At 39.2% G+C, this 24,335-nt stretch overlaps 1 protein-coding gene across 1 annotated transcript in view; it reads right to left on the bottom strand.

Moving 5' to 3' along the window:
- The window catches only part of ABCC4 (ATP binding cassette subfamily C member 4 (PEL blood group)), a 156,213-nt gene that overhangs the window by 30,621 nt on the left and 101,257 nt on the right, over positions 1-24,335 (bottom strand). Inside the window, exons 21-28 of the mRNA XM_064440683.1 lie at positions 18,886-19,036; positions 18,121-18,240; positions 14,227-14,337; positions 12,659-12,759; positions 10,291-10,482; positions 5,811-5,966; positions 1,548-1,637; positions 910-1,082 (exon numbers count right to left, since the gene is read on the bottom strand). Coding sequence (XP_064296753.1) covers positions 910-1,082; positions 1,548-1,637; positions 5,811-5,966; positions 10,291-10,482; positions 12,659-12,759; positions 14,227-14,337; positions 18,121-18,240; positions 18,886-19,036 — 1,094 coding nt within the window. The remainder of the gene's footprint in view (positions 1-909; positions 1,083-1,547; positions 1,638-5,810; positions 5,967-10,290; positions 10,483-12,658; positions 12,760-14,226; positions 14,338-18,120; positions 18,241-18,885; positions 19,037-24,335) is intronic.

The following is a 24,335-nucleotide window of genomic DNA, read 5'->3' as shown; positions in this document are numbered from 1 at the left end:
TCCTCTTTGGACTTTGAGTTCTCCCTCAAGCCATAGTTTGTTGGAACTATATATTCAGCTCAGACTAATTGATGCAGTACGTTTGCAGTATTGTTTCCAAAATATTTCCACCAGCGTTTCAAATGTTTCAAAAATTAACAGTGGGGGCACTTAGCTGTTGGAACAATTTAACAAGGGTTGTCATTGAATTTTTTTTCTATTGAGGTTGGATGTTTTTCTAGAAGTACACTCTAGTTCAAACAGGAATGAATTCAGGGAAGTTCTACTGGCCTGAGTTATACAAGACAAAATAACAAATCATAAATGAGTCCCTCCTGTAGCTTTAAACATCTCCAAATCTGTTTTGCAAGTCCTGTGGTGTTTAGGATAGCTTACCTCCCCCACCATTTTATCTGTAACTGTAAATGTGCCGTCTGGAGGGACAGCATCTCAAGCAGAAGTATCCGATTTTGCTTATAGCCATTTTTCACCTTTCTAGTTTTGGGTTTTTTTGGGGGATAGGGGGTTGGATTAATGAATTAATTAGTATTTCCAAGAGAAAATTCTAACAGAAATCAATATACTCAACTTGTTTCATGGCTATTGTGATGTTACTGATGTGTATTTCCAAGGAGGTTCTTGTCTTCTTGCCTATGGCTGCCGGAGAAATAAACTTTGAATATTGATTTCCCTACTCTCTGGAATGCAGTGAAATTAGGGATATTTTGAGCGCGTACTTTGTATCAACTGCTCTGTAGCCAAAGCTCAACTGCCCCAGTTTGGATAGACAATTATGATGCTATCATTAAAAACATAAAATAGCAATACAAACTACAAGAAATAGAAAGCATTTAAGTTCATCTGTACAGTACAGATGATCATAGTAGAAGAAAAAACAGCTCATCTTAACATGACAGATTTTGTTTTTACCTTGGGTCCACATTTGCTGTTGCTTCATCGATGATAAGGATCCGGTTTTTTTTTAGAACCGCTCTGGCAAGACACACCAGCTGTCTCTGACCAACACTAAAATTAGACCCAGATTCTGCCAGCTGCGTCTCCATTTTATTAGGTAGATCTTCCACAACCTCCTTCAGTTGCACCTGTTGACATGTCAACATACTGTAGGATGAGTAACTCTCTTTTAAATCAGCTATTGTGCGTCTGATGACACAATAAGTATGCAAGGTTTACCTTTTATATTCTGACACAAAATGGGTAAGTGCCAAGTTGGATTACACAGTGTGTCAGTTATTAGAATTCTAAAAACATTAAAGCACATTGTTAAGAATCTATTAATGTTCATTAAAACTAAGATATGAATCAAAATATAACTAAAGCATCATCCCAAAGGATAATTTTTTCATAAAAGGCTTATATAACTATATACATGTCTACACACAGAGGCACAAACACACACACATACAAACACGCACACAATGGTCTAGCTTTCTCCATCAAACCCTTATCAAACCTGACGAAAACATCTAAAACCTAACGCACATAAGCACTGTAGTGTTATTTGGCTTGTAAATATCAGATGTACATTATTAGATTTAATAAGTCACCTCCTCCAAGGCATTCCACAGCTCTTCATCGGTGTATTCATTGAAAGGATCCAAGTTTTTCCTCATAGTTCCAGTGAATAAAACAGGTTCCTAAAACCCAGTAAAATTAGCATTCCATTATAAACACAAGTTTTATATTGCAAAAGGTAATTTAACAATAACCAGAACTAACGTATATCAACAATAGCACAGAAATAGCCAACAACAAGCTATCTTTTATGAAATGCAAAGGAGTATTTCACAATAGCATGCTTAAAGGTGGGGGGGGGCGGGTGGGGAAGGCAAGTGTTCAACCAGTTTGTATGAAGACAGTTTGCCAAACAGGACAGGTCTGTTTGCAAATTGCTGTACACAGTTATGTCAGTACTCAAACGGGAATTTACATGCCACTGTTTTGATGCCACAAGCTATATATATACTTACATAAAATCATTGCTGTTCTGGTATTGTTAATGAAAACCAGCAACTACCACTGTCAATGAGCTCACACTCCTAAATTATGTTTGGGCAGTTTTCAAAATTTGTTTTTTGAAGTAGATAAACCAGACAGGAATCAAAGAGCTCACAATACCTTCCTGGTTTTCCTTGTCTATTTGGTTCCTTTTTTTTTCCCCCCCCCCCCCCCATTTGATACCATAAAAGCCCTTCTATTTTACCACCAGCACCTAAGAGGAACAGCTTTCACCATTTCAACACAATGTTTCATAGAATCATAGAATGGTTTGGGTTGGAAGGGACCTTTAAAGGTCAGCTAGCCCAATCCTCCTGCAGTGAGATGGGACATCTTCAACTAGATCATGTTGCTCAGAGCCCCGTCCAACCTGACCATGAATGTTTCTAGGGATGGGGCATCTACCAACCTCTCTGGGCAACCTGTTCCAGTGTTTCACCATCCTCATTGTAAAAAAAAAATCTTTTCCTTATATCCAGTCTAAGGATAATTTAAATCGATACACACAGAAGTTAATCTATACTGCCACAGCATCAAAGCAAACTTACTTAGAACTGGAACACTGTTGGGCAAAGCTCTAACTCAAAACACACCAGGGAGTCAAATCAGTACCTTCTGCCATTCAGGTACCAATGTGGGTTTACCTGTGGTCGGAGCAAGTTTTGTTCTACTTCAGTTCCCTCTCGGACCAATAACAGATCATTAATCAAACTGGCAGAAATCAATTCACGCTGGAAAATGTAGTGTTTGAAAAGTGGGAAGACAACTTTTGGTCCAGAACTCCTTAAGCAACGGATCCATACTCACTGACGTGAGTTGCCAGACCTGAGAGTCATGCACTGACATGACTTTAGGGCTAAACTCCTCTTAATAGCACACATAAAGACAACAGGTCAAAAGCTGTAACAGCGCTAATCATAAATGGAGACCATTCATCATGTTGTCAGTCGTCTTTAAATTGGAGAAATATTATGCAAAATGTTTTCTTTTTTTCTCCCCTAGGAAATAAAGTCTAGCTTACATTGGATACCTTCAGCTTACTCTGAGATTAACCTCTGTCATGACTTTTGCCCCATCTTACCCTAGTGATGCCCACTCCAAAGGGCTGCAGCAGATCAGAACAGGATTTAGACCTTAACCTTTTTATTGTGTCTTCATTTTTAAACCACTTGGAGTGGTACAGAAGGACTAACAAAGACAGAACATGCCACAGTGTAAAAGCCCGTATGCATTTCTTAACATGTCAATTATTTGAAAGTATCTGTTGCATCAGCAACATGTCAATAAAAACCTGTTGAATGAACAAAAGGATTTAAAAAACCCATTAACAGGTTAAAGAACATTTTTCTTCAAAAAACACCTAAAAAGTAATTTGTTTAACAATACATATTTTAATACGCCATTTGGTGTGTTTTGAAGGTATTGTTACGTTTATTTTCCTTTTCAATCCACTTTTATAGGTCGGCTAAATAAGAGGCTGAATTTATAAAGTGTTCATAACTATCATAGAAGTCCTAACAGCAGACATGTACTGCAACAGAAGATAAGGATATTTTTTAATTATCATTTCTGACACAGATTATTATTTAAAATAGTCTGGTTTATGAGAGGAAAGTAATAAGACAAACCTGTAAATAATTGTTGTAAAAATGCTTGCAGTCAGGGAGGCAGACAACATTTGCATAGAAAAGATTTACAAACACAACCTTCACACAGCTCCATCCAAGCAAGCAATTAGAAGCCAAAGCACATTAGAAGCCTAAGCGCATTTTTATTTCTCCAGGTAGGTATTTAAACTTACACGTAAGAAAACTTCAGTCTTTCTCATCACTCTCTAGGAATGGTTCTGTTTAGCATGTTTTGTGTTACAGTTTAAATAAGCACCTCTCCCTCTGGTTTCTTAGCTTCCCACATAATTATGAAGATATTTGCTGCAAAATAACTACCTGATGTTACATTGCTATTCCTATTATTGACACTACTATTAATGCAGTACAAGACAATGCTTACCACTCAGTTTTCTATAGTATAAACCTTATTCCAAACCCTCCTCCCTCCTCTTCTTACTAGCACCACTTCACAGTTTTGCATATTTTTAGTGGAAACAGGTCTTCCCTTTTGTGGAAAAGGAATGCTACCTGCTAGCCTCTGGACATTTAAAACCCTCTGGGGCCATGATAAAAACCCTATCTCATAAACTTGACAGAAGTCACAGAATTCAACTGGATTAAAATAATTTTACAACCATGTCAATAGACCAATGTATGAAAAAAATGCAGTGAACTTTGAGCATATGCATCACTCAACATGTAGAAACTATATTTGACCAGCAATGCTCCTGTCTCAGTACTCTATTTTATTCAACTGGGTTGAACTCTTCCAAACATAGAAATCACCCACAATAGTTACAGGCAAGGATTTCAAAAAGCTGTAGACCTTGAATGAACTGATGATCATCTACTTTCAGGAGAAAAGAATGCTGCACACAAACAAAAAAACCCCAACTTAAAACCACATAAAGCCCTCTTTACATACAGAAGATGACTAGTTCCAGTGAGTACCTCTGCTGTGCAATAACAAAGCCTTCAGCATGGAGAAACAAAAGCTGTCCTGCATTAGGCAACAATCCAATTGCTGGGGGAGTACCTTTTTTTTTTTTTCCCCTCCCTCCTCCCTCCCCTCTTCTCCTGATACTAGCATACCTGTTTCTTTTCTCTGACTCCTATTCTTGGAAAAGGAAAAAAAAAAAAGCGGGTAATCAAGAGAGGCTTAGAACCATTGTTCATTACCATTTTTATCAGATTCTCAGTTTAAGCAACACACTCTGAAAATCATCAACAGGCTAGCAAACATTCAGATACAAAGATGGTGTAAGGACTCTAAATACAGCTTCTGTAATAAAATACAGAGATTTGAGAATTAATGCTAAACGTGGCAAACAAATTTCTCTGGTTTCCAGCCTACTGTTCTGTGCTAGACCCTCTCCAGTGGAAAGCAAATGATCACGGAAGAAATCAGAGCTCTCATGAAACATGGTGACCTGCACAGGCTCTGCCTTAAGGAAGTTCTGAGGTTATACATAACCCTTCTCTGATTCAATGTCTCATTTGAAAGTACAACCATAGAAAAGAAGACCTGTGACCTACTGGACTTCTTGGAACATCCTTTCTTCTACTCCAGCATGAGAGATGTCTTAGGTTTTTTTCCAGCACTGCAGCCTTTCCTGCATTCGGCTTCTAAAGCTCATCAAGGTTTCGTTTATGGATCATAATGACCCACTCTTTTGTCCATTCCTCTGTTCTCCCTGTCGAGTGGAAAGGCTGGTAGCTCACATCTAGTTGGCACGTTTGCCTTCCAGATCTAGCCTCAGACAGTTTGTACAGGGATGACTAGAGAAGTGAAAGTGGTCCCTCAAAGTCCCTTACTAAGGAAGCTTCAGGCAATGCATCAGGCAGGAATTGATGCCAAAGGATCAAGTGACTTCAGAGAACTTCCGGGGCTCAGTATATTCCTGTCAGATTTTCTCTGCTCTTTCCCAGAGTACAGGAGGACAGCATGCTGCTAACACCCGCTCACAAGTATTCCAGAGGAACAGACAGGACACAAAACTAGGAAGAAAATGCTCCAGTCCCCCAAGCTGATTCTGTTTATCTTAAAATAATCAAGTCCTTACTCAAGCAAGAATAACGCCTCACTGAAGTTTCTATGTTTACTGCATACAGGGGTGCAGGGGGAACATATCCCATCAAAGCATTTTAAATACTACAGCGTTATATTGAAAACATTTATAGCAGGGCAAGTCACTCTCTTACCTGAGGTATAATTGAAATTTTCTTCCGCAAGTCATGGAGTCCTAGCTCTGATGTCAAGTACTTATCAATCCAAATCCTTCCTTCAGGTTCCGCCAAGCGAAAGAGGGCTGCTATCAGAGAGCTTTTCCCAGCTCCGGTTCTTCCCACTATTCCAACCTACAGAGCAAGCCAAGCTTGTACAATTAAACCATGAGCTTTTCAGGATAAATTAATATGTCAAGCAACAGTTTTACAACATCATAGGATTTATAGCAGAACAAGCACCAAATAAAACTTCTTTATAATTAATATTTTTTTGAGAGGAAAACAACTCCCCCCAAATCAGTTTGGATTCAGGTGACATGGATATCCAACAATTTCTTGGATCAAATTCAAAGGTGAAAGATTTTCCGTGAAAGATAAAGTGACTTGGTGTGTAGAGTAATGTGATTCAAGGCTGCTAGTTTTTATACTAAACCTGGTTTGCTGGGTGATGTTAGGCAAATAATTTCAGGCATGCACCTACTTCTCAATCCAAACAGGGACTCCCATAAAGCACTTTGGGAACAATGTATGAGCAGCATTCCCATTTTAAATAACTGAGACTGATTTTGTTAGCATAGTTAAGGTGAAGTACTTCAAAGTAGTCAAAGTAGACAAAGCAAAAAATAGCAGGAGGATTATAAACTGTATTGATGCTTCAGACAGCTTCAATGGAGAGGACATAAGTATTGAAACTACAAGGCCATGTGAGCAAGCTGCAATTCCTTTCCAAACAGGAGAAACAATGAATAATAAAATCACAGTGACTCAAGCTTCTATGTATTCCCAAAGAAAAATCAAAAGCTGTGTGCAATGTGGAAAAAATAATGCTTTGAGAAAAAAGAGGTAGAGAAAACACAAAATATGGGATTGCTAACTTTAACAACAAGGGGTTAAAACCTACAAATACCTCATATGAAATCAACACTTGGGAGAAAATAGGCCCATTAATAAATGAGAGGAAACATATAATTAGTGGTGATTAAATACTAGTTGAACTGCAAACTCTTTTTTGTAAATATGTTGTCTTCAGGTAAAGGATTCTTAGAAAAAACAATGTACAGTAATCAATTGTATCAGAGAAGGTGATGGGAGTAACCCTCTATACAGATCTGATCTGGCAGATTTGTTATTTCCTGCACTCAGTTCTAATTGCTACATTTCCAGAAAGAAATCAACACACTGGAAAGAGTTCAGAGAAGTGCAACATAAAATTAATATGGGTTGGAGATACTGATTTGATGAGGAAGGATTTATGAGGATTGAACATGTACAATATAGCCTGGTGAAGTGATTGGGGTGCAGAAGGGAGGAAGAAACATGAAAACCTTCACAAGTATACGTACAGACACCAGAGGGCAATTACCCACTGCCTGAGACGCAGATGTATGCAGTAATGACTGCTGGAATGAAATTAAGCACAGGAAACATTACATCGAAGAGCAAGGAGAACCCTTCTAACAGTCAGAGACACTAAGCTCAGACAAAGCAGCAGTGCCCACATTTGATCGAAAATACACAAAACGCTAAAGAAGTACACTGCAAGGAGCAGTATAATCTCTATAAACTTATGCTGCATAATCTAAAAGGTATATTCTACTTCTATTTTCTGATTCAACAATTTCATCCAACAATTCATTATTGTACTATTGTATATAAACTAATCAACATTTATACAGTGCTTATTATTAACGATACTGCCTAATTTAAGCAAATCTGTTACAATAAATGATAAAATGTCTAGTATTCTAAATTATATCAGTGAAACAAAGGAAAAACAGTTCTGAAGAGTTACACTACAGCTCAGAAAGAAAATGCTGAATGGAGAACACAGACACCCAGAGTTGTGAAAACAAAAGTTCAATTGTTTCTCTGTAAATGTCAGTGATATAAAGTATTGTATTAAGGATATAAAGAAAAAAACATTAAAAATACATTGATACTTAAAATAAAAATGCAGCTGCTCTGCATATTGTCAAAATCCCACTTTCAGTTTGGCAACAAATGAAAGGACTATGCTCTTCAGTATTTAGAGGAATCTATTTGTATTTTTGGTCCAATTGACTACAGGCTGCTGAAAATTGACATGAATTTGAAACAGCTCTCAGTATACACATTTAATTTTTTTTTTTAATACATTGTATTCTTCAGAAGCCCATGCTCATAGCCAGTGCACATACAGCGACGGCCTACAAATGGAAGTCCCAGCCACCTAACAGGAATCACATGGCCAGGATTTTGTTGCCCGATGTAAGCCGTGTGCAGACACAGGAGTACACCTGCTACACTGGGCTCATCGTTACTCAAGCGTCACTCGTACTTCAAAGTAGAGCTGCACAAAAAATCAGAGTGAGATTTACAGCATGTCAGCTACTCCACTGAAACTGACCGTGTCTTTGTCATCCCTCAGGCAACCTCCCTTTCCTGCTACACTGTGAGAGTATTTACGTGAACAGCTGCCGTGCCGTAAATCTAGACCCTCACCCTCCTAACTTTTTCATGTAGCCATACCCTCAGATTTAGGATCTGTCAGGACAAGGTGCATTTAACAATATATTAGCCAATAAGCATTCATAAGCACCCTAAAACAAAGACGGCGATGTTTAAAACCCAAGCTGCACATGCTAACCTTACCCTGCTGCAGCTATAGTAACTGAAGAGGTTAAACTCGGCCAGCTGCTGGCAGAGCTCCTTATGTGAGCACTCCCTGGTCTGGCTCTGGTGGACTACGCTACGCTAGCAAAGATGCTTAAAACAGAGGGTCCTTCCTATCCTGCTTTGACTGTAGGGAAATTATGAATACTGAGACAGGCAGATCAAAAGAGACCCTAACCAACGAGTGACCTGCTAGTAATCGCCTCCTCCATTCTTACTGTACCTACAGCTTCCCAAACTGGGCGCTGGGGTGGCTACAAGAAAAACTACAAGCACAGCAGAGGTTTAAACTCATTCATCCTGCCAGTGGCACCAGAAGCCTGTATGAGCCAGGGGTCTGAACAGACATAGGAACTCTCACTGACAGCCGTGTGGGCAGAATGCCTAGTGGATCTGGAAACCTGGTTCTGAAGAGATACTTCTCCATAATTAAAACCAATATAAGGAGCACAGATGCTTGGGAGATTTATTTCACACAGTGGCAGTCTACTGCAGTATTGTGCAAAACATAGTAGAAAACAAACACAAAGTTCTTGGCAATAGTTTCAAGCTGGGCAAATTCATTTCAGGATGACAAAACCACAGCATAACCACTCAGCGAAAATAAATACCCCCATTCATCCCTCCCCTTCCTGCCCCCATCAAGGATTGAGTCATACCCTGCTAATATCTCTTGTTTCCGTTTTTTATTCTATATTATTTCTGTCTCTCACTAAGAAATGTACATCTGGTCTGCTGTTACACTGGAGTGATATATAACAGTTAAAGAGATGGTCCATAGGCTAGAAAAGGAGAGAGTAGATACACATCCCTTTTGCTCTTCTTCTTAAACACCATTTTTAACTCACCCATATCTAATTCCATGAGATCATCTCTATGCAGCAAAGTTGGGTTGAATTCTGGTAACATGCATGCTATTAAAATGGTCCACTTGAGCAACGGAACAGGTTTGGGACCGAATGGAAAAGCATGTTAGAAATGAGGCCAGGGCAATGATTGTAGAGAGTTGAACCAGCCTCCTAGGGAAGATATCCTAATCAAAAAAGTACATGTGCATTTGAAATGTAGCAAAGCACGAATTAACACTGCAGGGCTCTAATTTAATTTTGTCTGTGGGGGAGACCTTCCCCGCAGCACTCTTTCAATTGGGATGGTGTCAAAATCTGTGAGGAAGAGTCAAATTTGCCGAGAAGGAAGAGTTTTATTTCTATGTTTCTTTTGGCTACCAATCTAATTAATGGCAGCAGTTAATTGGATTGTTAGCCGAAAGGAACAGAAATAAAATCCCCAATTCTAAACTTATGCAACTGATTTGTAGTTCTTTCTTCTCCCATTTGGGGCTCTGTGGAAGAGCGTGTACATTCCTCATTTTCAGTTGTCTCTGCTCACCTTGTGTGTTGACACCCTTCGTTACATTTATGTTCCCTCTACTGAATCCCCAGTTTCCTAATGTGGCTCCCTTTCCTTTGAATTTGAACAAACGTTTTGGGCCTAGTCGGTATTTTGAATGTCTGCCACCTTCTGATGAAACCCAAATTTTATCAGAAAATTATCAAATATATTTAACCCTTTGTTTTGACAGACAGAAATGCCATGTTCCCAGGCTCATTTATGCTACATTTACAGGAAATAAGCAGGCTCCAACTTTTGCTATTAAATATGACTAAGGCTTATTTTTTAAAAGAACGCTTACTAATTTCCTAAAATCCATATATTGTACAACAAATTTTTATCACACAGCTTCTTGTCAACTTATCATCTCTGCTTAATTTCTGTGAATGGCCAAAGACAATCACATACATACCTTTTCTTTTGGTTTAATTAAAACAGACAAATGTCTTAACACCAAAGGTCCATCTAGACTGTAAGTGAAGTTAACGTTTTCAAATGCTATCATTCCTTGGCTTGGCCATTCAGGTGGCGGATGCTTGTTGGTCTCCCAGGCAGCTTCTTTTTCAAGTTCTGTGTATTCCATTACTCTTTCTACTGATATCATCTAAGGGGAGGAAAGAAGACACATATACATAAATTTCAGCTCACTGCGTGTATTGCAAATATTGCATGCTTATATATATGCGTGTGCATGCGTATTTTTGCTATAAAGATTAAGAGCAAATTATTTTAGTTTTGCTTTTAAGCACATATAAGAGTATTTGGTACTATCCCATGCTTACTTTATACAATTGCAAAAGTGGAAAGAATGCATCTCGTGTCCTACTACAGACCCAAATCTATCATGATATATAAATCCATACATAAGCATTCATTTCTCATCAGTGGGATTAATAACAAATCTAAGTATGTGCATAAGTATTAAGAAATTTAAGCTATGAGAGTTGCCTGTCAGAGTTGGCTAAGATGACACAATTCCATTGTGTGCTGAGAAGACAAAGCTAGAAATGAGACTGCCATATGAGCTACAGGCAGACCCACGATTGCTACTAGCATCAATTTACTCGCTTTATCATCCCTTTTTTTGTCCTCATCATTACCATGGCGCTCACCCCCAGCAAATCTTTTAAATATGTTTGTCACAAGCAACTCCACAATCCAAGATAGCTGTCACCATGTTATTAGTGGCTTATATACAACAAAACTTGTTTTCCTATGTATTTGATGCCAGATGTGAAAGAAACTGCAACATTTGCTGATGCCTCTAATCTTACGGGAAGGAAGAGAATCAGAAGTTGAGCTATCTAGACACGTTCTTCCCCTTGGACAAATAACAGAAGTTCTGTTTAGGCTCTGGTGTGCATCCTCACCCATACATCTTCTCAATACAATTGATTTTATTTAACTGTATCTGTTCATACATGGATTCTGAAAAAAAACCACCCCATCATAAAGATATCCAGTAGGCTCATCTTGCCCAGAGTGGCTTTAAGGGCAGAGGTCACCAGGCAGCAAGTTCTCTGACCTCACTGCCACCTACCCTTTCTACATTACAAAAGACACTTCAAGGAAAAACGTATAGGGAAAGAGTGACAAAGTAGAATAGAAAGGAAGTATTCTTGCCTCCCCCAAATGTAGTCAGCCATTAATAACAAGGGATTTTTGGTGGATGTTCGCCTGTCAAAGAAGTCAATGCTAATCATAGCTCCATAAAATGATGAACATTCCACATTATGCCAGCTCAGTGAATGGCAAGCCGTCCTCTTCCAAAGTATTTCTGAATCACAGTCTCCAAGAGAGTAGCTCACTACATAAGAGAGTCCCACAGACTAACAATTCCAAAACTTTCCAACTGGTATGAAAAAACCTGAAAGCTTTTTGCCGATTTCTCAAAGTCTGTCACCCCTAGTTTACTCATGCCTGAAAAATGCTCTGAAGCAGCAATGTGTTCGACAAAAAAAACCCCAATCTAACATTATTTTTATCTGCTATTAAACATGGTTTTGTAACTTCTGCAAAAGGACTGCATGTATTTCCTAGACTATGGTTAGCAAATCATAATTACAAGTAACCTTCAGTTGTCAACACAGCACAACCCCCACCATGTTTATGCTCAGTATATTCTTTTTTATAGCCTTTTTTTATATTAACTTAAAAAAGTAAAGAGTCAAACTAGAACATCCTAGTAAATACTGTATATTGGTGGAATTTACTTTATATATTTTGGAAAACACACAATCCTGTCAGTGGAATATAAACAAATACTTCCAAGTATTTGTTAATTTACACCAAATTTTGAACATAAAAGCCTTTACAGCAAATTAATAGGACCCTAAAAAATGCCATGAGGGATATAAATAAAAATTTAAAATTTAATAATAAATAACAATAAATTAAAAATCCCAAATCTAAAAAAGTCATTTAAACAAATCTTATAAAGAGGGATTAACTTCTTGTAGTTCTAGTGCGTTGCAATGCAGTTGACTGCACTGTAACTAGACAGTCTCCCATATGCTGTAAAGGGAGATTATAAAGCCTCCCTTTACTATGATTGGAGAGGGACAGTCACGGGGCACAATTCATCTCAACAGACATTCAAAACCAATCAGACAAATTATACCCCAAAAGAGGCTATTCTTCTTAACAGACTGTAAGTGGTGCCTCAATCGTTTGCTAAGGTATTAATGTCCTAAGTTAATTAAGAAGAATCCCATCCTTAAGGCCTCATGTCACAACCATGAAAAGGAACCAAGAGGTGAAAAGGAAGAAATAAAGGTTACCAGGTTTTCAACTTCAGCACTTTGTCTAACACCCCACTGGAATGTTCCCATGAGGGTGATTGCGTAGGACAGCGCCAAACCAACCTGCCCCGCATTCAAAGCTGCAGAACAAAGGAAAAAGAGAATCAAATAGGTACACTGGTAATTACACAGAATTCTAGTTAACTTCCCTTTCATGAGGTTACTTACATGATGGAAGCATCACAGCCAGAATTGTGTTTGGTTACACTGTACTTGCCATCTGTGCAATGAGTAGCTCCAGGCAGAACAGCTACTTGCTGCGTTTTTGTTTTTTTTTTGGGTCGTTTTGGAAATTGTTGGTATATTTGAAAAGATAATTCCAATTCTCCTTGGCCTGGCATTTTATCTAAAAACTGAGGTTCAGCCTCAAGACTTGTTAGGGTCATCCCTATCTGGCTGAGCATTAGTAACTTCTCATTTTTTTTAAAGACAATTACATCAGCCCCTAAACCTAAGCAAAAAAAAACGAGTGTAAAATGATTTCAAAGTAAGTTACGAACATTTACATCGACTTTGTACCCTTGTAAGTGATCACAGAATATTACTTCCCCTGTTTATATAAGCATGTATCATGTTCAGCGGGTCTACTCTCACAAAACAAATTAATTCTGTCTGCCCCAATGTGAAGCATGATTGTCCTCTGACTTACTTGAACTTTATCCTAGCTTAGCTCTATTGACTTCAAGAGAGCTACTCCTTATCCAGAGGCAAGGAAAGATTCAGGACTATTGTTTTGACTTGTCTTTTTGCATTCTACTAACACCAAACCTAGCTCAACATTTTCAGTGTTGAGCTGCACAGAGCGTTCAAATTTTAAAACACACATGCATATACAGAACTTATCCGAAGGAAAAAGAAAAGAAACAAAACCAGCAAATTAGCACTAATTTTCATGTCCAAGATAATTACTTCTTCCTTCATATTTTAGATGACTATCTCCTTCTAGTACATCTAACCCAATTACATCCTGGATGATGCATATACTAATGACAGTTCATGAGTGACAGTGAATATAACATGTATTATTACGAGGCGATTTTCTTTCTGGAACTGGCCTATCCTGCTGATCCAAGATATTAGAAGAGTATCCCTAGGAATTTTAGCTTGCCTTTTGGCCTACTGTGCCATGTGCAGAAAGGAAAAAAAGTTGTTAAGAAGCGCCTCTGTAGGTGTTTCAGTATGAAAAGCACAGCCCTGTAGGCCCAAAAAAGAAAGGTAAAGGTGGGGAAAAAGATTTATTTGTTGTTGTTGCTCTGAAAGCCAGAATCTCAAAAGTGAAGACTACAGATCTGTAAGTCTGTTTGCACATTTGGGGATGATGGCAGATGCACACCTAAGCCCAGAAGATGTCTGAACTGCCTCCAATATTTGCAGGAAAGCAGATAGAGCCCCAGTGCCCTAGACTGAGGAAGAGATCATGATCTAGAAAGAAACATTTAACTTAATTACAGTCCTTAAACAATTAGAAACAGCAAACTACGAAAAAGAATTAGACATTACTATACATGGTAATTACTCGGTGAACTTTTTCTAACATCTGTACTTACTCTTGGCAAGAAGCAGGGAACCAAAAGCAACTACTATAACAAAAATGGCACAGATGGCATCCAGGCGCACAGCAAACCACCTCGAGGTCGTCAGAAATAGAAACCAGGCCTCTAAAGTGTATTTTACAAAGACACAAGAATAGGGAATTATTAGAAAACTAAGCTGTAGAATTATTATTAAATTAATTTGTGTTGATATTTTAAGTTGCTAAAAAAAAACCCCATTGCCATCTTCAAGTGCACGTCTGTATGGACTGATAATGATGACAATACTGTCCAGTTTTCCTGAAACGGTCTACCCTAGTTTTCACACTAATAGCAACCATAGCTCACATAACAAACAGTAATAGGAAGAAAAATAAAAACAGCCAAGGCCTGAAGCATGATCCGTTTATTTAAAATCAAAGCCTTTTTTTATCTCTAGCAGACTAGGGAGTCTTATACAGAAATCTGAAATACATTTGCTGTAGCTGGACTACTGTCTACAGGGTTTTAGCTAGAACATATCACAACACAACTGTCAGAGCCAAGTCTTTAGAAGGCAGCTGCAGCTGCTTAAGCTCCCTTAAGAGCTACTCGGTACAGCCCGTGGAGCTACAGAGCTACTTGACTAAAAGCATGTATCTACTTTTGGAGAAGCTCATAGGTGGACGTCTCCACTGGGCACTCACATCCAAGTGTCTGCAGTTTGGTGCTAAATTCCACCCAAGATAGATACACTACAGTACAAGATACAGGAGTCAGCAGGAAAAGGCATTGCAATACAGAAGGCAAAGTGTTTGAATTCAGGGCCAAAACCAGAATTCAAGTAGCCATAACAAAGTATTGCATTATTTATTGCTTAGGCTGCAGTCAGATGAATTGTTCCAGCTGCTAACAAGTCAGAGCAGAAGGTTACCATTCCAACCCTTTCTGCACTGCTTGCCATTACTCCATGCTAAAGAGAGAAGGTATGTCTGGTTTTAAGCCAGATCATTTTGGATAGCGAGATTACAAAGTGATCAAATCAACAATTCAGCCAACAGAACTCCATGTAATTTCTGGAGGGCAGCAGAGGGAAAGAGCAAGGATGGCAAGAGGCAGCCAGGTAAGGTCCAGAGCTGGTAACCTCTTAGAACCATTTACATCAACTCTAACCACATATGCCTGACCACTCATTTAGCAGCTGGTTTCATTCAACAAGACATTTGATATGGTCCAATGGACAGTCATACACCTAGACACATGGACCGACGTATGCAGAAGAGAGCGCCGCATCAAGGCACAAACCTAGTTCCAGAAATTGAATTCACGGTGATTAGGTACCTCTTTGAAACCAGAATCTGAGTGTCCCTGGGAACAGCCTACAGCAGCTTCCTGGTGACATGAAAGGTCATTTCTCATGTGATACTGTACTTGTAAGACCAGGGAATGGGACAGTTGAGTTGTAGATTTTTCAGCTCCAAGGTTTTGCTCCACTGAGCCCATTGTCCAGGAAGATGCACTAAACTGCCAGCTTGAGATGGGTCATTCTGCAACCTCCCTGTGTAACTGGGGTCACTGTGCATGCAGGAAGGAATATGGCAATCATGGGGACTAACAAAGACTCATCATGGTGTAACTTCTGATGACTCATGAGCTTGCTTATAGAGATGTTGCATTGACAGGAAGGAAACTTAGGTTTGGTCAAACCTCAGCATGCCTTTTAGATGTTTTTAATCTGAAGATTATTTAATATCAAATTCATAGGCACCCCTGGAAGAGGGTTTGAAGTGAGTGTCCTGTTTCCCAGGATCAGCCCTAAATAGGAACGAGGATACCACTCCAGCCAAAAGCATTAAACAAAACCATTGCTGGTTGGGGGACCTTTCTGTGATGCAGGAAAGAATTTAAAACTCTTTGGGAGACTTAAGAACCCGGGACTCCAACTTTGTGAGTTAGTATGAAAGGTATCCTCTTCTATCAGCTATTGCTTGCACACATTTAGTAAAAAAGAACCATTCAGGGTGGAAGCAACCTCAGGGGGTCTCTAATTCAACCTCCTGCTCAAAGCAGGGCCAGCTCTGAGGTCAGATCATGTTGTTCAATGCTTTATGCAGTTCAAGTGTTGAAAATCTCTATGGATGGAGTCTGCACGACGTCTCTGGGCAACCTGTTCCTCTGCCTGACTGTCCTCATGGTGAAAAAGTTTTTCCTTGCACCCAGGTTAAACCTCTCTTCTTTCAACCTACACCCATTTTCTTGCTCCTCCCAACATGTACCACTGTGAAGAGCCTGACTATCTTTTTGGTAACATCCTTGCAGGTACTGGAAGGCAGCTATTAAATCCTCTGTAAGCTGCCTCTCCTCTGAATTGAACAAGTCCAGTTCCCTCCGCCTCTCCTCACTGGGAGATGTCTCCTGTTAGTTCCCTGGCCGTCTTAGCAGCCACTCCACTGAACTCACTCCAGTTTGTTAAGAGTGTTTCCTGTATCTGGGGTCCAAAACTGCATGCAGTACTCCAGATGTTGGCTAACAAGTGCTGAGGGGGATAATCACTTCCCTCCTTCCACTGGCTGTGCTCCTGTTAATACAGGCCAGATGTTCGTGGCTGCCTTTGCTGCCCAGGCACACTGCTGGCTCATATTCCCTCTGAGAACCAAAAGCCACACACAATATAAGCAAGCTGGTGTACCCCAAATACTCTTGTTGGAAAGACACCAAGACAAGGCGCGCAGGTACACAAAAGAGTATGACTATATGCACTGAAGCCTGATCTCAAAAGCAGGTTTCTGAACTGCTCAGGAGGGATGTTACTGACAGTTTTGTTAGAGAGATGCATAAAATGGACTGGAAAATAGTGTGTTTATGTTCTTTAGATACAACCTTAAAATACAAGAAAACATTTCTTCTAAAGGCCGTGGTCCTCTTTGTATAATGAAACTTTTATATGCAGTTTATTGAATAAAGATGCCTTTTAATACAAAGCTAAAAAACAACTCTGTATTCCCTTGCCATCAGCTACTGTAAAATTGATTTGGTCAGATAACTAGTGACTTGAAAATATTAAGAAAAGGGGAATTCAAAGCTAGAGGTGCCTCCCTGGAAGATATGCTTCCCCAGCCACAAGTTACTGGGCTCTACACAGAGGTCACAGCGTTCATGTTTCTACAGCCTGTGATAAACTGTACTCCAGAAAAGATTAGCTGGTCTGGCCTGAAACCTTAGAAGTCTATAAATTATAAAAAGCCAGAGAATATACTTGTATGTCTTACGACATAGAAAATTAAAAATCTTACCTAACAAACACAAAATTGCAAAGTTGCATTCTGCTGCATCTTGGAAAACATTGTACTAGAAAACATTTAATTGACAGAACATAAAGAATCACAGAGCAAACCTGAATTATATTACTTATGCTTGCAGAGTACTAATATTTTACACCCTCTGGTCATGTTAATACCATATATTAGATTTGAGCTCTGAAAGCTGCTCAAAATAAAAAAGAAGTGAGAATTATGAAACTTTTCCAAGATGATTTATATTAATAATCTCTGCCCACTCCTAGCACACTACTTAATATTAAATGTCATAATATAGCTTGTTTCCCCCCCTCTCTCTTTTCAAAGAGGGAATCTAGGAAAATGTCAAAAATTGTTCTTTAAACATTCTTATCAGGCACACTTTAAAATGTTTATCTTAGACACTGTTGAAGCATATGCGTGGGTATCTCACATTATATTACAGCCCAAAGTAAATTCTCAAAATCTAGACAGATAACAACCTTTTTTTCTAATAGAGAAATTTTACCCTAAAGAGACAAATGCACAGCTCCTACTGGTTTTAATGTACATTACATACATGTCACTGAGGGCATAAGATATTGCCCTCCTGCACAGCAAAATATTTGACTTTTCACGTCAATTCATCACAAACCTGAGTGGAGGTCTTGGTGTGCATCAAATAATTTTTGAAATCTTTCCTCTGCTTTCAAAGCCCGAATAGTCCAAAGTCCCTGGAGAGATGATGACAAGTGGGAGAACACCGGACTTCGAGCTACAAAGGGAAATGAGAGTAATTTAGCAACAGGTGAAGGACTACATTTAATCCTTTTTGTACCACACTAATTTTTACTCCTACTACTTTATATTTAACCATACAAGTTACTGCACTGCATCCTTCTAGAATAAATATGTCTTATCTTTAACCAAAGTCCTCTTACTCAAGTAGAATCAGTCAGACAGCCAGGCAGATTAATTCAGACAAGAATACGTCTCAATTTTCAACAATAACTGTCACTGAAAAAATTCTCTGAGCTTTATTAATGACATGAGGCACCCATGTTTGTTACTCACAATGCTTAATATTTCATATCATAGTCAAGCTAAAGTCAGGCACAAGAGTCAGATTAGGTCAGAAACACCATTACTATGTATGTGCATTCAAGGTCCCAAAGACCAGCAATTTAGCATGTTCTTAACTAGCTTTACTTACAGATAGCTAAACTGACATACCTAAGGTTTATCATTATGCAAAACAGGAGTTAAGCATGTAATTCATTAGTTGAGAACCAAGGCAATAAGGAAGTTATTTGCATAGCAAAAGAAAAAAAATCTTTGATGGATTGTCTATAAAAAACAAGCATTTCACATAATAATAAGCAGGGTTCAAACTAACATTAAGTCCCGCCAAACTACATACTTGTGGATTCTAGACGTTTAATATCTCTTGAAGTGTCTAAGAAATATCGTCGAAGAAAAATGAAAAGAATAAATAGTGGAATTAAGGGAATGAGTATCCAAGGAATCACTGCCACAGCCACAGCCACCACACCAAAAATCTGTAGGAGAGTCTGCAACACAATAGAAACAAAATAAAAAACTCTTTGCCTGAAGAATTTAATTTAGAACAAATATAAAGCTATTTAACACTACTGAAACACTTAAATATTTAAACATAACTACGAAATTTAAGAGCAGATGCATTGTGTAACATATGAGTGACATCTATTTTTAAGCAAGTTGAAGAAATTACAGTAATACCTAATTTGACTGATTGTGCAGTTTATGGTTTTCTTCCGCATTATTTGTTCTTTAAGAAATGTCTTTACAAAACTGGTTGACTGAATATTAGTGTCTTACTTTGTGGACTACCCTGTGACTGATGTAATAAAACAAGATCATTAATGAAAAAGACAACTGATCTTTAATGGATCCAAGCTATACGGTGAATCAGGGATATGTTTTTTCACTCCAGGTAAAAAAAAAAAAACTGGTAAAGGACTGACTTGCAGTTGAAAGACTTGACAGCTGGAAGAATGATGTTCAACATAGACTTGTAGCTTTTTTCCTAAAACAACTTTGTCCCATTTAAAAAGAAAACCCAGTATCAGAGAAAGCAAGCTTTATCTTCCCAAAGGACTCACTGGGGGTGTTACAAATAAGGTGAAAACATCAAACACTACAAGGAGAAGTGTCACATGAGGCTCGTTTTACCTGGCTTACTTAAGGGTATGAGATGAACAGCTGAGCTAAACCTGAATTTACTCTTAGAAAACTAGATATAATGTGGAATGAAGCTTTGTGGCTTAGGACAGTGGATCCCAGCCAACTTTCTGAATTAAACCTCACACTTCCTGCAGACCACTTCACATCCTTCACATCCAATTTCCAGTTTGAATACACTATGAAAAGCAGTACCTGCACACAAATTTCTTTCAGAACACCAGCTGTGTGTGTATGTACGTATGCATGCCAGGAGTCCGGGCATACTGAAATCAGGGTGTGTCCATTTGTTCTTTAAAAAAAGGGAATACCCCCCACCCCATCAAAAAGGAAGCCACCCTGTACAAAAACCAGACAACTCAAACTCTAGCTCAACACTAAATTCCTGTATTATTTTCATTAACAAACTCCTTAGAAATGACAATATTTTCTAAAATGTCTCAATTTTAGGGACTGCAGAGGAGCCACCTTCATCATCATCACAGTATGATGCACAAGTAGATTCCAGCTGAACTTTGCGGCTGCCTGATTTTTGGATGCCAAAAACGCATTAGCGACCACTGGGTCCTGAGAACGTCTGTCTTAAGCAAAAAGGCTTCTGTCCCTTTATCTGTGCATCAAGTTGAAAAAGTTAAGCAACATGTCAGCTAAGGTTAGATACCAGAGAGCTACCTGGATTTTCAAACGCTTCCAATGGAAGTGCCTATGAAACACTGCATTTCCTGTTGTGCGTCTGGTAGCCCACACGCACAGGCTCTAAAGCCAAAACCGAGCACAACCTTTTCCCCTACATCTGTTCTTTTTTCTTGAGGCTTCTCTGACTTTACCCTAATTTCACCTGACCAAACAGCAAACCCACACACCTTTTGCATTACAACTGCGTGAGTCAGCACAATTCAGTCTTCGGCTCTAGGCAAGATCTTAGCTCGTGATAGATTTATCAGTGTAACAGCTTGCATCTCACAGATCCTGAAAGCACATTATAGGGTCTCATAAATCTATTAAGGAAAATAGCTATAGGGTAGGTATAGGGTAGGAGCTCTGAAGGAAGCTGCATTACCACCATGCTGCTCATCTGTGGGTTAAGGTATTGACGGCATCATGTTGTTTGACCTTCTAGATACATAGAGTAGATTGCAAACGTTTACCTAGATTTCATCAGGAGGAGGTAAGGTGGCAGCGAGAGTGCACAGTATTTCACTTGGATCAATTATGCACATGGTTATGTCAGCACAAAGCAAAACAAAGCACCTTGATTCCTCACCAGCGCTGCTGTCAGCCCTTCTCTACCTTCTGCTTCTCCAGCTTTCTTTAAAACCCTGTAAGCGTATTTCATTTTTATCGTGGGATGAGAAGGGAAATAAAGATTCCTGACCTCTTCCAAAATTTCTCCCGTCTAAATTACTGTTTTTCCCAGTACTGCTCATTGCCTCTGCCAAGCCTGTCAGCCATCCACATGCTAGCTAATTTCTAAAGGCTCCCTCACCTCCATCCTCAATGGTAAATGGAGATCGAAGTCTGCTCCTTCCTTCTGACAACCCACTCCCAAATCTGCTTTATATGCCTGCTGCCTTCCCCTTCTCCCTCCGCCACCTCCTAGACAGTCACAAAAAAACAACTGAAGTACTTCTGCCTCCTCATGCCATCAGCTGCAAACCTGAAGTGAAGCACTAAGGAAAGCTGCTTCAAGGAAAAGAATTCCGAGGAAAAGAAAATGTTTCTTCACAAAAAATAATAAAAAACCAAACTGAAGTTTTAGTGATGATAATCTACAATATGTTGCAAAGTGCCGGTGGGGGTGGGAGTGGGAGTAGAACTATTAGGATCCAGCTCATGTAAACAAAGCCTTGCTACAACGAAAATACAGGGAAGGAAAAGATGGTTAGGATGACTAAAGTAAAAATCTGACACCGCCTTTGGAAGGAATTTTAGATGAGCCTGCACCACCTTATCATTATAAAAATTTATGATAGGGTGGATCAGTCATGTGTGTTGTTTTTTTGGAAAACCAAACTTGCATATAAATTAACTCTTAATGAAGTAGTCTGAAAGCCAGACACAACCATTTGCAGACGGTAATCATGTAGTTACTACGTGAGGTAAGGCAAAGGTTTTAGTTCCCAAGTTTCACAAGAGACAACAAACCTCTTCAGTGGGAGACTGCCCCAACTTCTAGTAGATTCACTGAGTGCAAGCAGGAGGACCCAAGATAATCAGTAGGCTGATGATAATGATCACATGAGCAGTCTGACCGCTCTCCTCTCTGGAGACAAGCAGTGAGCTAGGTATTCAATTCGCACAGCAAGAAACGCTCAGGACTGGATATCTAGACCTTGTCTAGCAGAATCAGCTTACAACTGAAAATTTTAAGCGTGCAAGATTTCCCTACATAAAGAAATATGGCCTACAAAATCAGTATGTTTTACCGTATTTCTTAATTTTAGCATTTAGAAGTCTTCTGTAACAACCATGCAGAAAACAATAGCCAAATTTTAAAAAGATAGGAGCTCATTAATGAAATCTTATATCAATTGCACAGTATTGGAAACAAGGCCACCTTACACACAAGACAACAGATGCACAGACTACCGAGACTGAAAAGACCCGGATGGAGAAATCTAATTTGCTTCCAAATGGAGCCATATTGTCCAATGTCCACCTTCAAATTTGCTTCAGTTTTCCTGGAGAAAGAAGACTCTCCCATTCACAGACTGCGAATACTCTATCCCTAGAGTACAGAAAAGCACATGTTGTTTCTGTTAGAGTCATCCTCTTGCTTGCAAGAGTCCTGAGAGATTTCTCTCATGCTTTCATCAGCCACTCCCTTCACTGTGGCTTATTTTTCCTCAAGAAATCTCCTGCCTTACTGTCTCACTAGAGCAAGCATAGCTTCCTATAACCCTCTGGGGAAATGAATGCTCTGATCAGCACATTCACTTGTGAAATATGTGCTTTCCCTTCATCTTCTGATGACCTACATATTCATAATTCTTATAGGTGCTGAGAATGATATCCTAGAGTTTCTATCTCAGACAGGTCTCGATCTAGGAAGAACAAGGTATTTCTGCATCATAACCACACAATAGAAAAGCATTTAATGTGAAGTTAAAAAAAATAAAAAGGATAAACCCATAAAAATCTGGAAAAATATTGGAATTGCAGACTATAAGCCACACATAAATCACAAGCTATAAGCTTTCTTGCAGAAACGATACCATTTATAACATGTTACAGAACTTAGGAAAAATTCTAAGCCAACTGAAGTCATTTAATAAAGTTGACAGGACAAAAATGCAAAAGCACAATTTAGAGAGTTCAAGATGTCTCATAACAACGTCTACCCTTCCATCCTGCAGATCATTGCCGTTCCATATCAGTTACATCCTGAGCTCAAAATTTCATGTTTGGCTCAAGTACTTCTTTGAAAGAGGCACCCAGCCTTCACGTAGAGGTGTTTTGAACCCCTCAGGTCTGCCGACACTTTGTTCCAGTGGGTAGGTACCCTCACTTCTTCGAGTCCTTTATCTCCTTGTGAAAGTACCTATCAATCACCTCTGTTTTCTCTCTAACAAGCTCAACAGAGTCAGATCTTTTGAGGTCTTCCATTTTCTTCCATCATTCAAAAAGAAATTTTGGCTTTTTTTTTTTTTTTTTTCAAATGGACCTTACAATTTATTTCAGCATCTCTTTTAAAATATAGACATAAGGGGTACCACGCAATTGTGTGTCTGTGTAAGTGCCTAGTGTGATGTGTGATGCCAAGCTCGGTTTGACAGCTATGATACAGCACCTACTACTGCAGGAACCACACCCTTCTGGACTTGTAGCAGGTGACCTGGGATCTCTAATGAATGAGTGGAGCCCAAGGAATGGGCTTTGAGACTCAGAAACCTGAATGGGGGAGTCTACATGTGACCTACATAGGCAAAGCTCCTGTCCTATTTGGCTCAATTTAAAAAGTCATTCAGCTGACCTTTAAGTGGATACCTAGTTATCCTATGGTTGAATATTTCTCGAGACTCCACTAACTGTATTCACTAGATGACCTCTGACTACAGCAAAGTAAGCTTCTAAAGACCAACAAGCAGACACCTAAATTTTGATGACTGAATCTGCAGTCAAAGCCCGTCCAAGAGCTGTGGTGTTCCAGGACCGGTTTCACCAATATTTAAGCAGTCTCCACCAGGCTCCTACTCCCTGAATGCCAATACACACTCCCAAGGATTATATTAGCCCATGGACACTGCCAGGAAGCCATACTAATTTAGTAATAGCAAGAGTGCATATCCTGCATATTCTGGATTTCAAGTTTGTAACCGTAACTGCATTAACTTAGGGCACTCTCAATCAGGTTGTGCTGTCTGAAGTAAAGCCAGGTCAAGAAGCTACAAAACCCAGCTCTGTTCGTACTTGCTTGGCATCACCCTTCCTCCTTCTCCCCTCCCCGACTAAAATTATTTCCTCGTTGGCTCTGCCAAATAACTGCACACACAATCAATCCCTAATCCAGCTGACATTTTTTTTTTAACACATTTTTCAAACCGGAATGTTTGGACCAACTGCCCTGCAGCTCTGTTAAAGCACAACTGCCCAGGTGGCTGGTTACGCTGGCACACCAGAGGACAAGCTTTTCTGGGGAGAAGACAT

Source organism: Phalacrocorax carbo, chromosome 1 (genome assembly GCF_963921805.1).
Source record: "Phalacrocorax carbo chromosome 1, bPhaCar2.1, whole genome shotgun sequence".
NCBI classification, from domain to species: domain Eukaryota; kingdom Metazoa; phylum Chordata; class Aves; order Suliformes; family Phalacrocoracidae; genus Phalacrocorax; species Phalacrocorax carbo.
The sequence above is the reverse complement of the archived record's forward strand: the minus strand, read 5'-3'. Positions and strand labels throughout refer to the sequence as shown.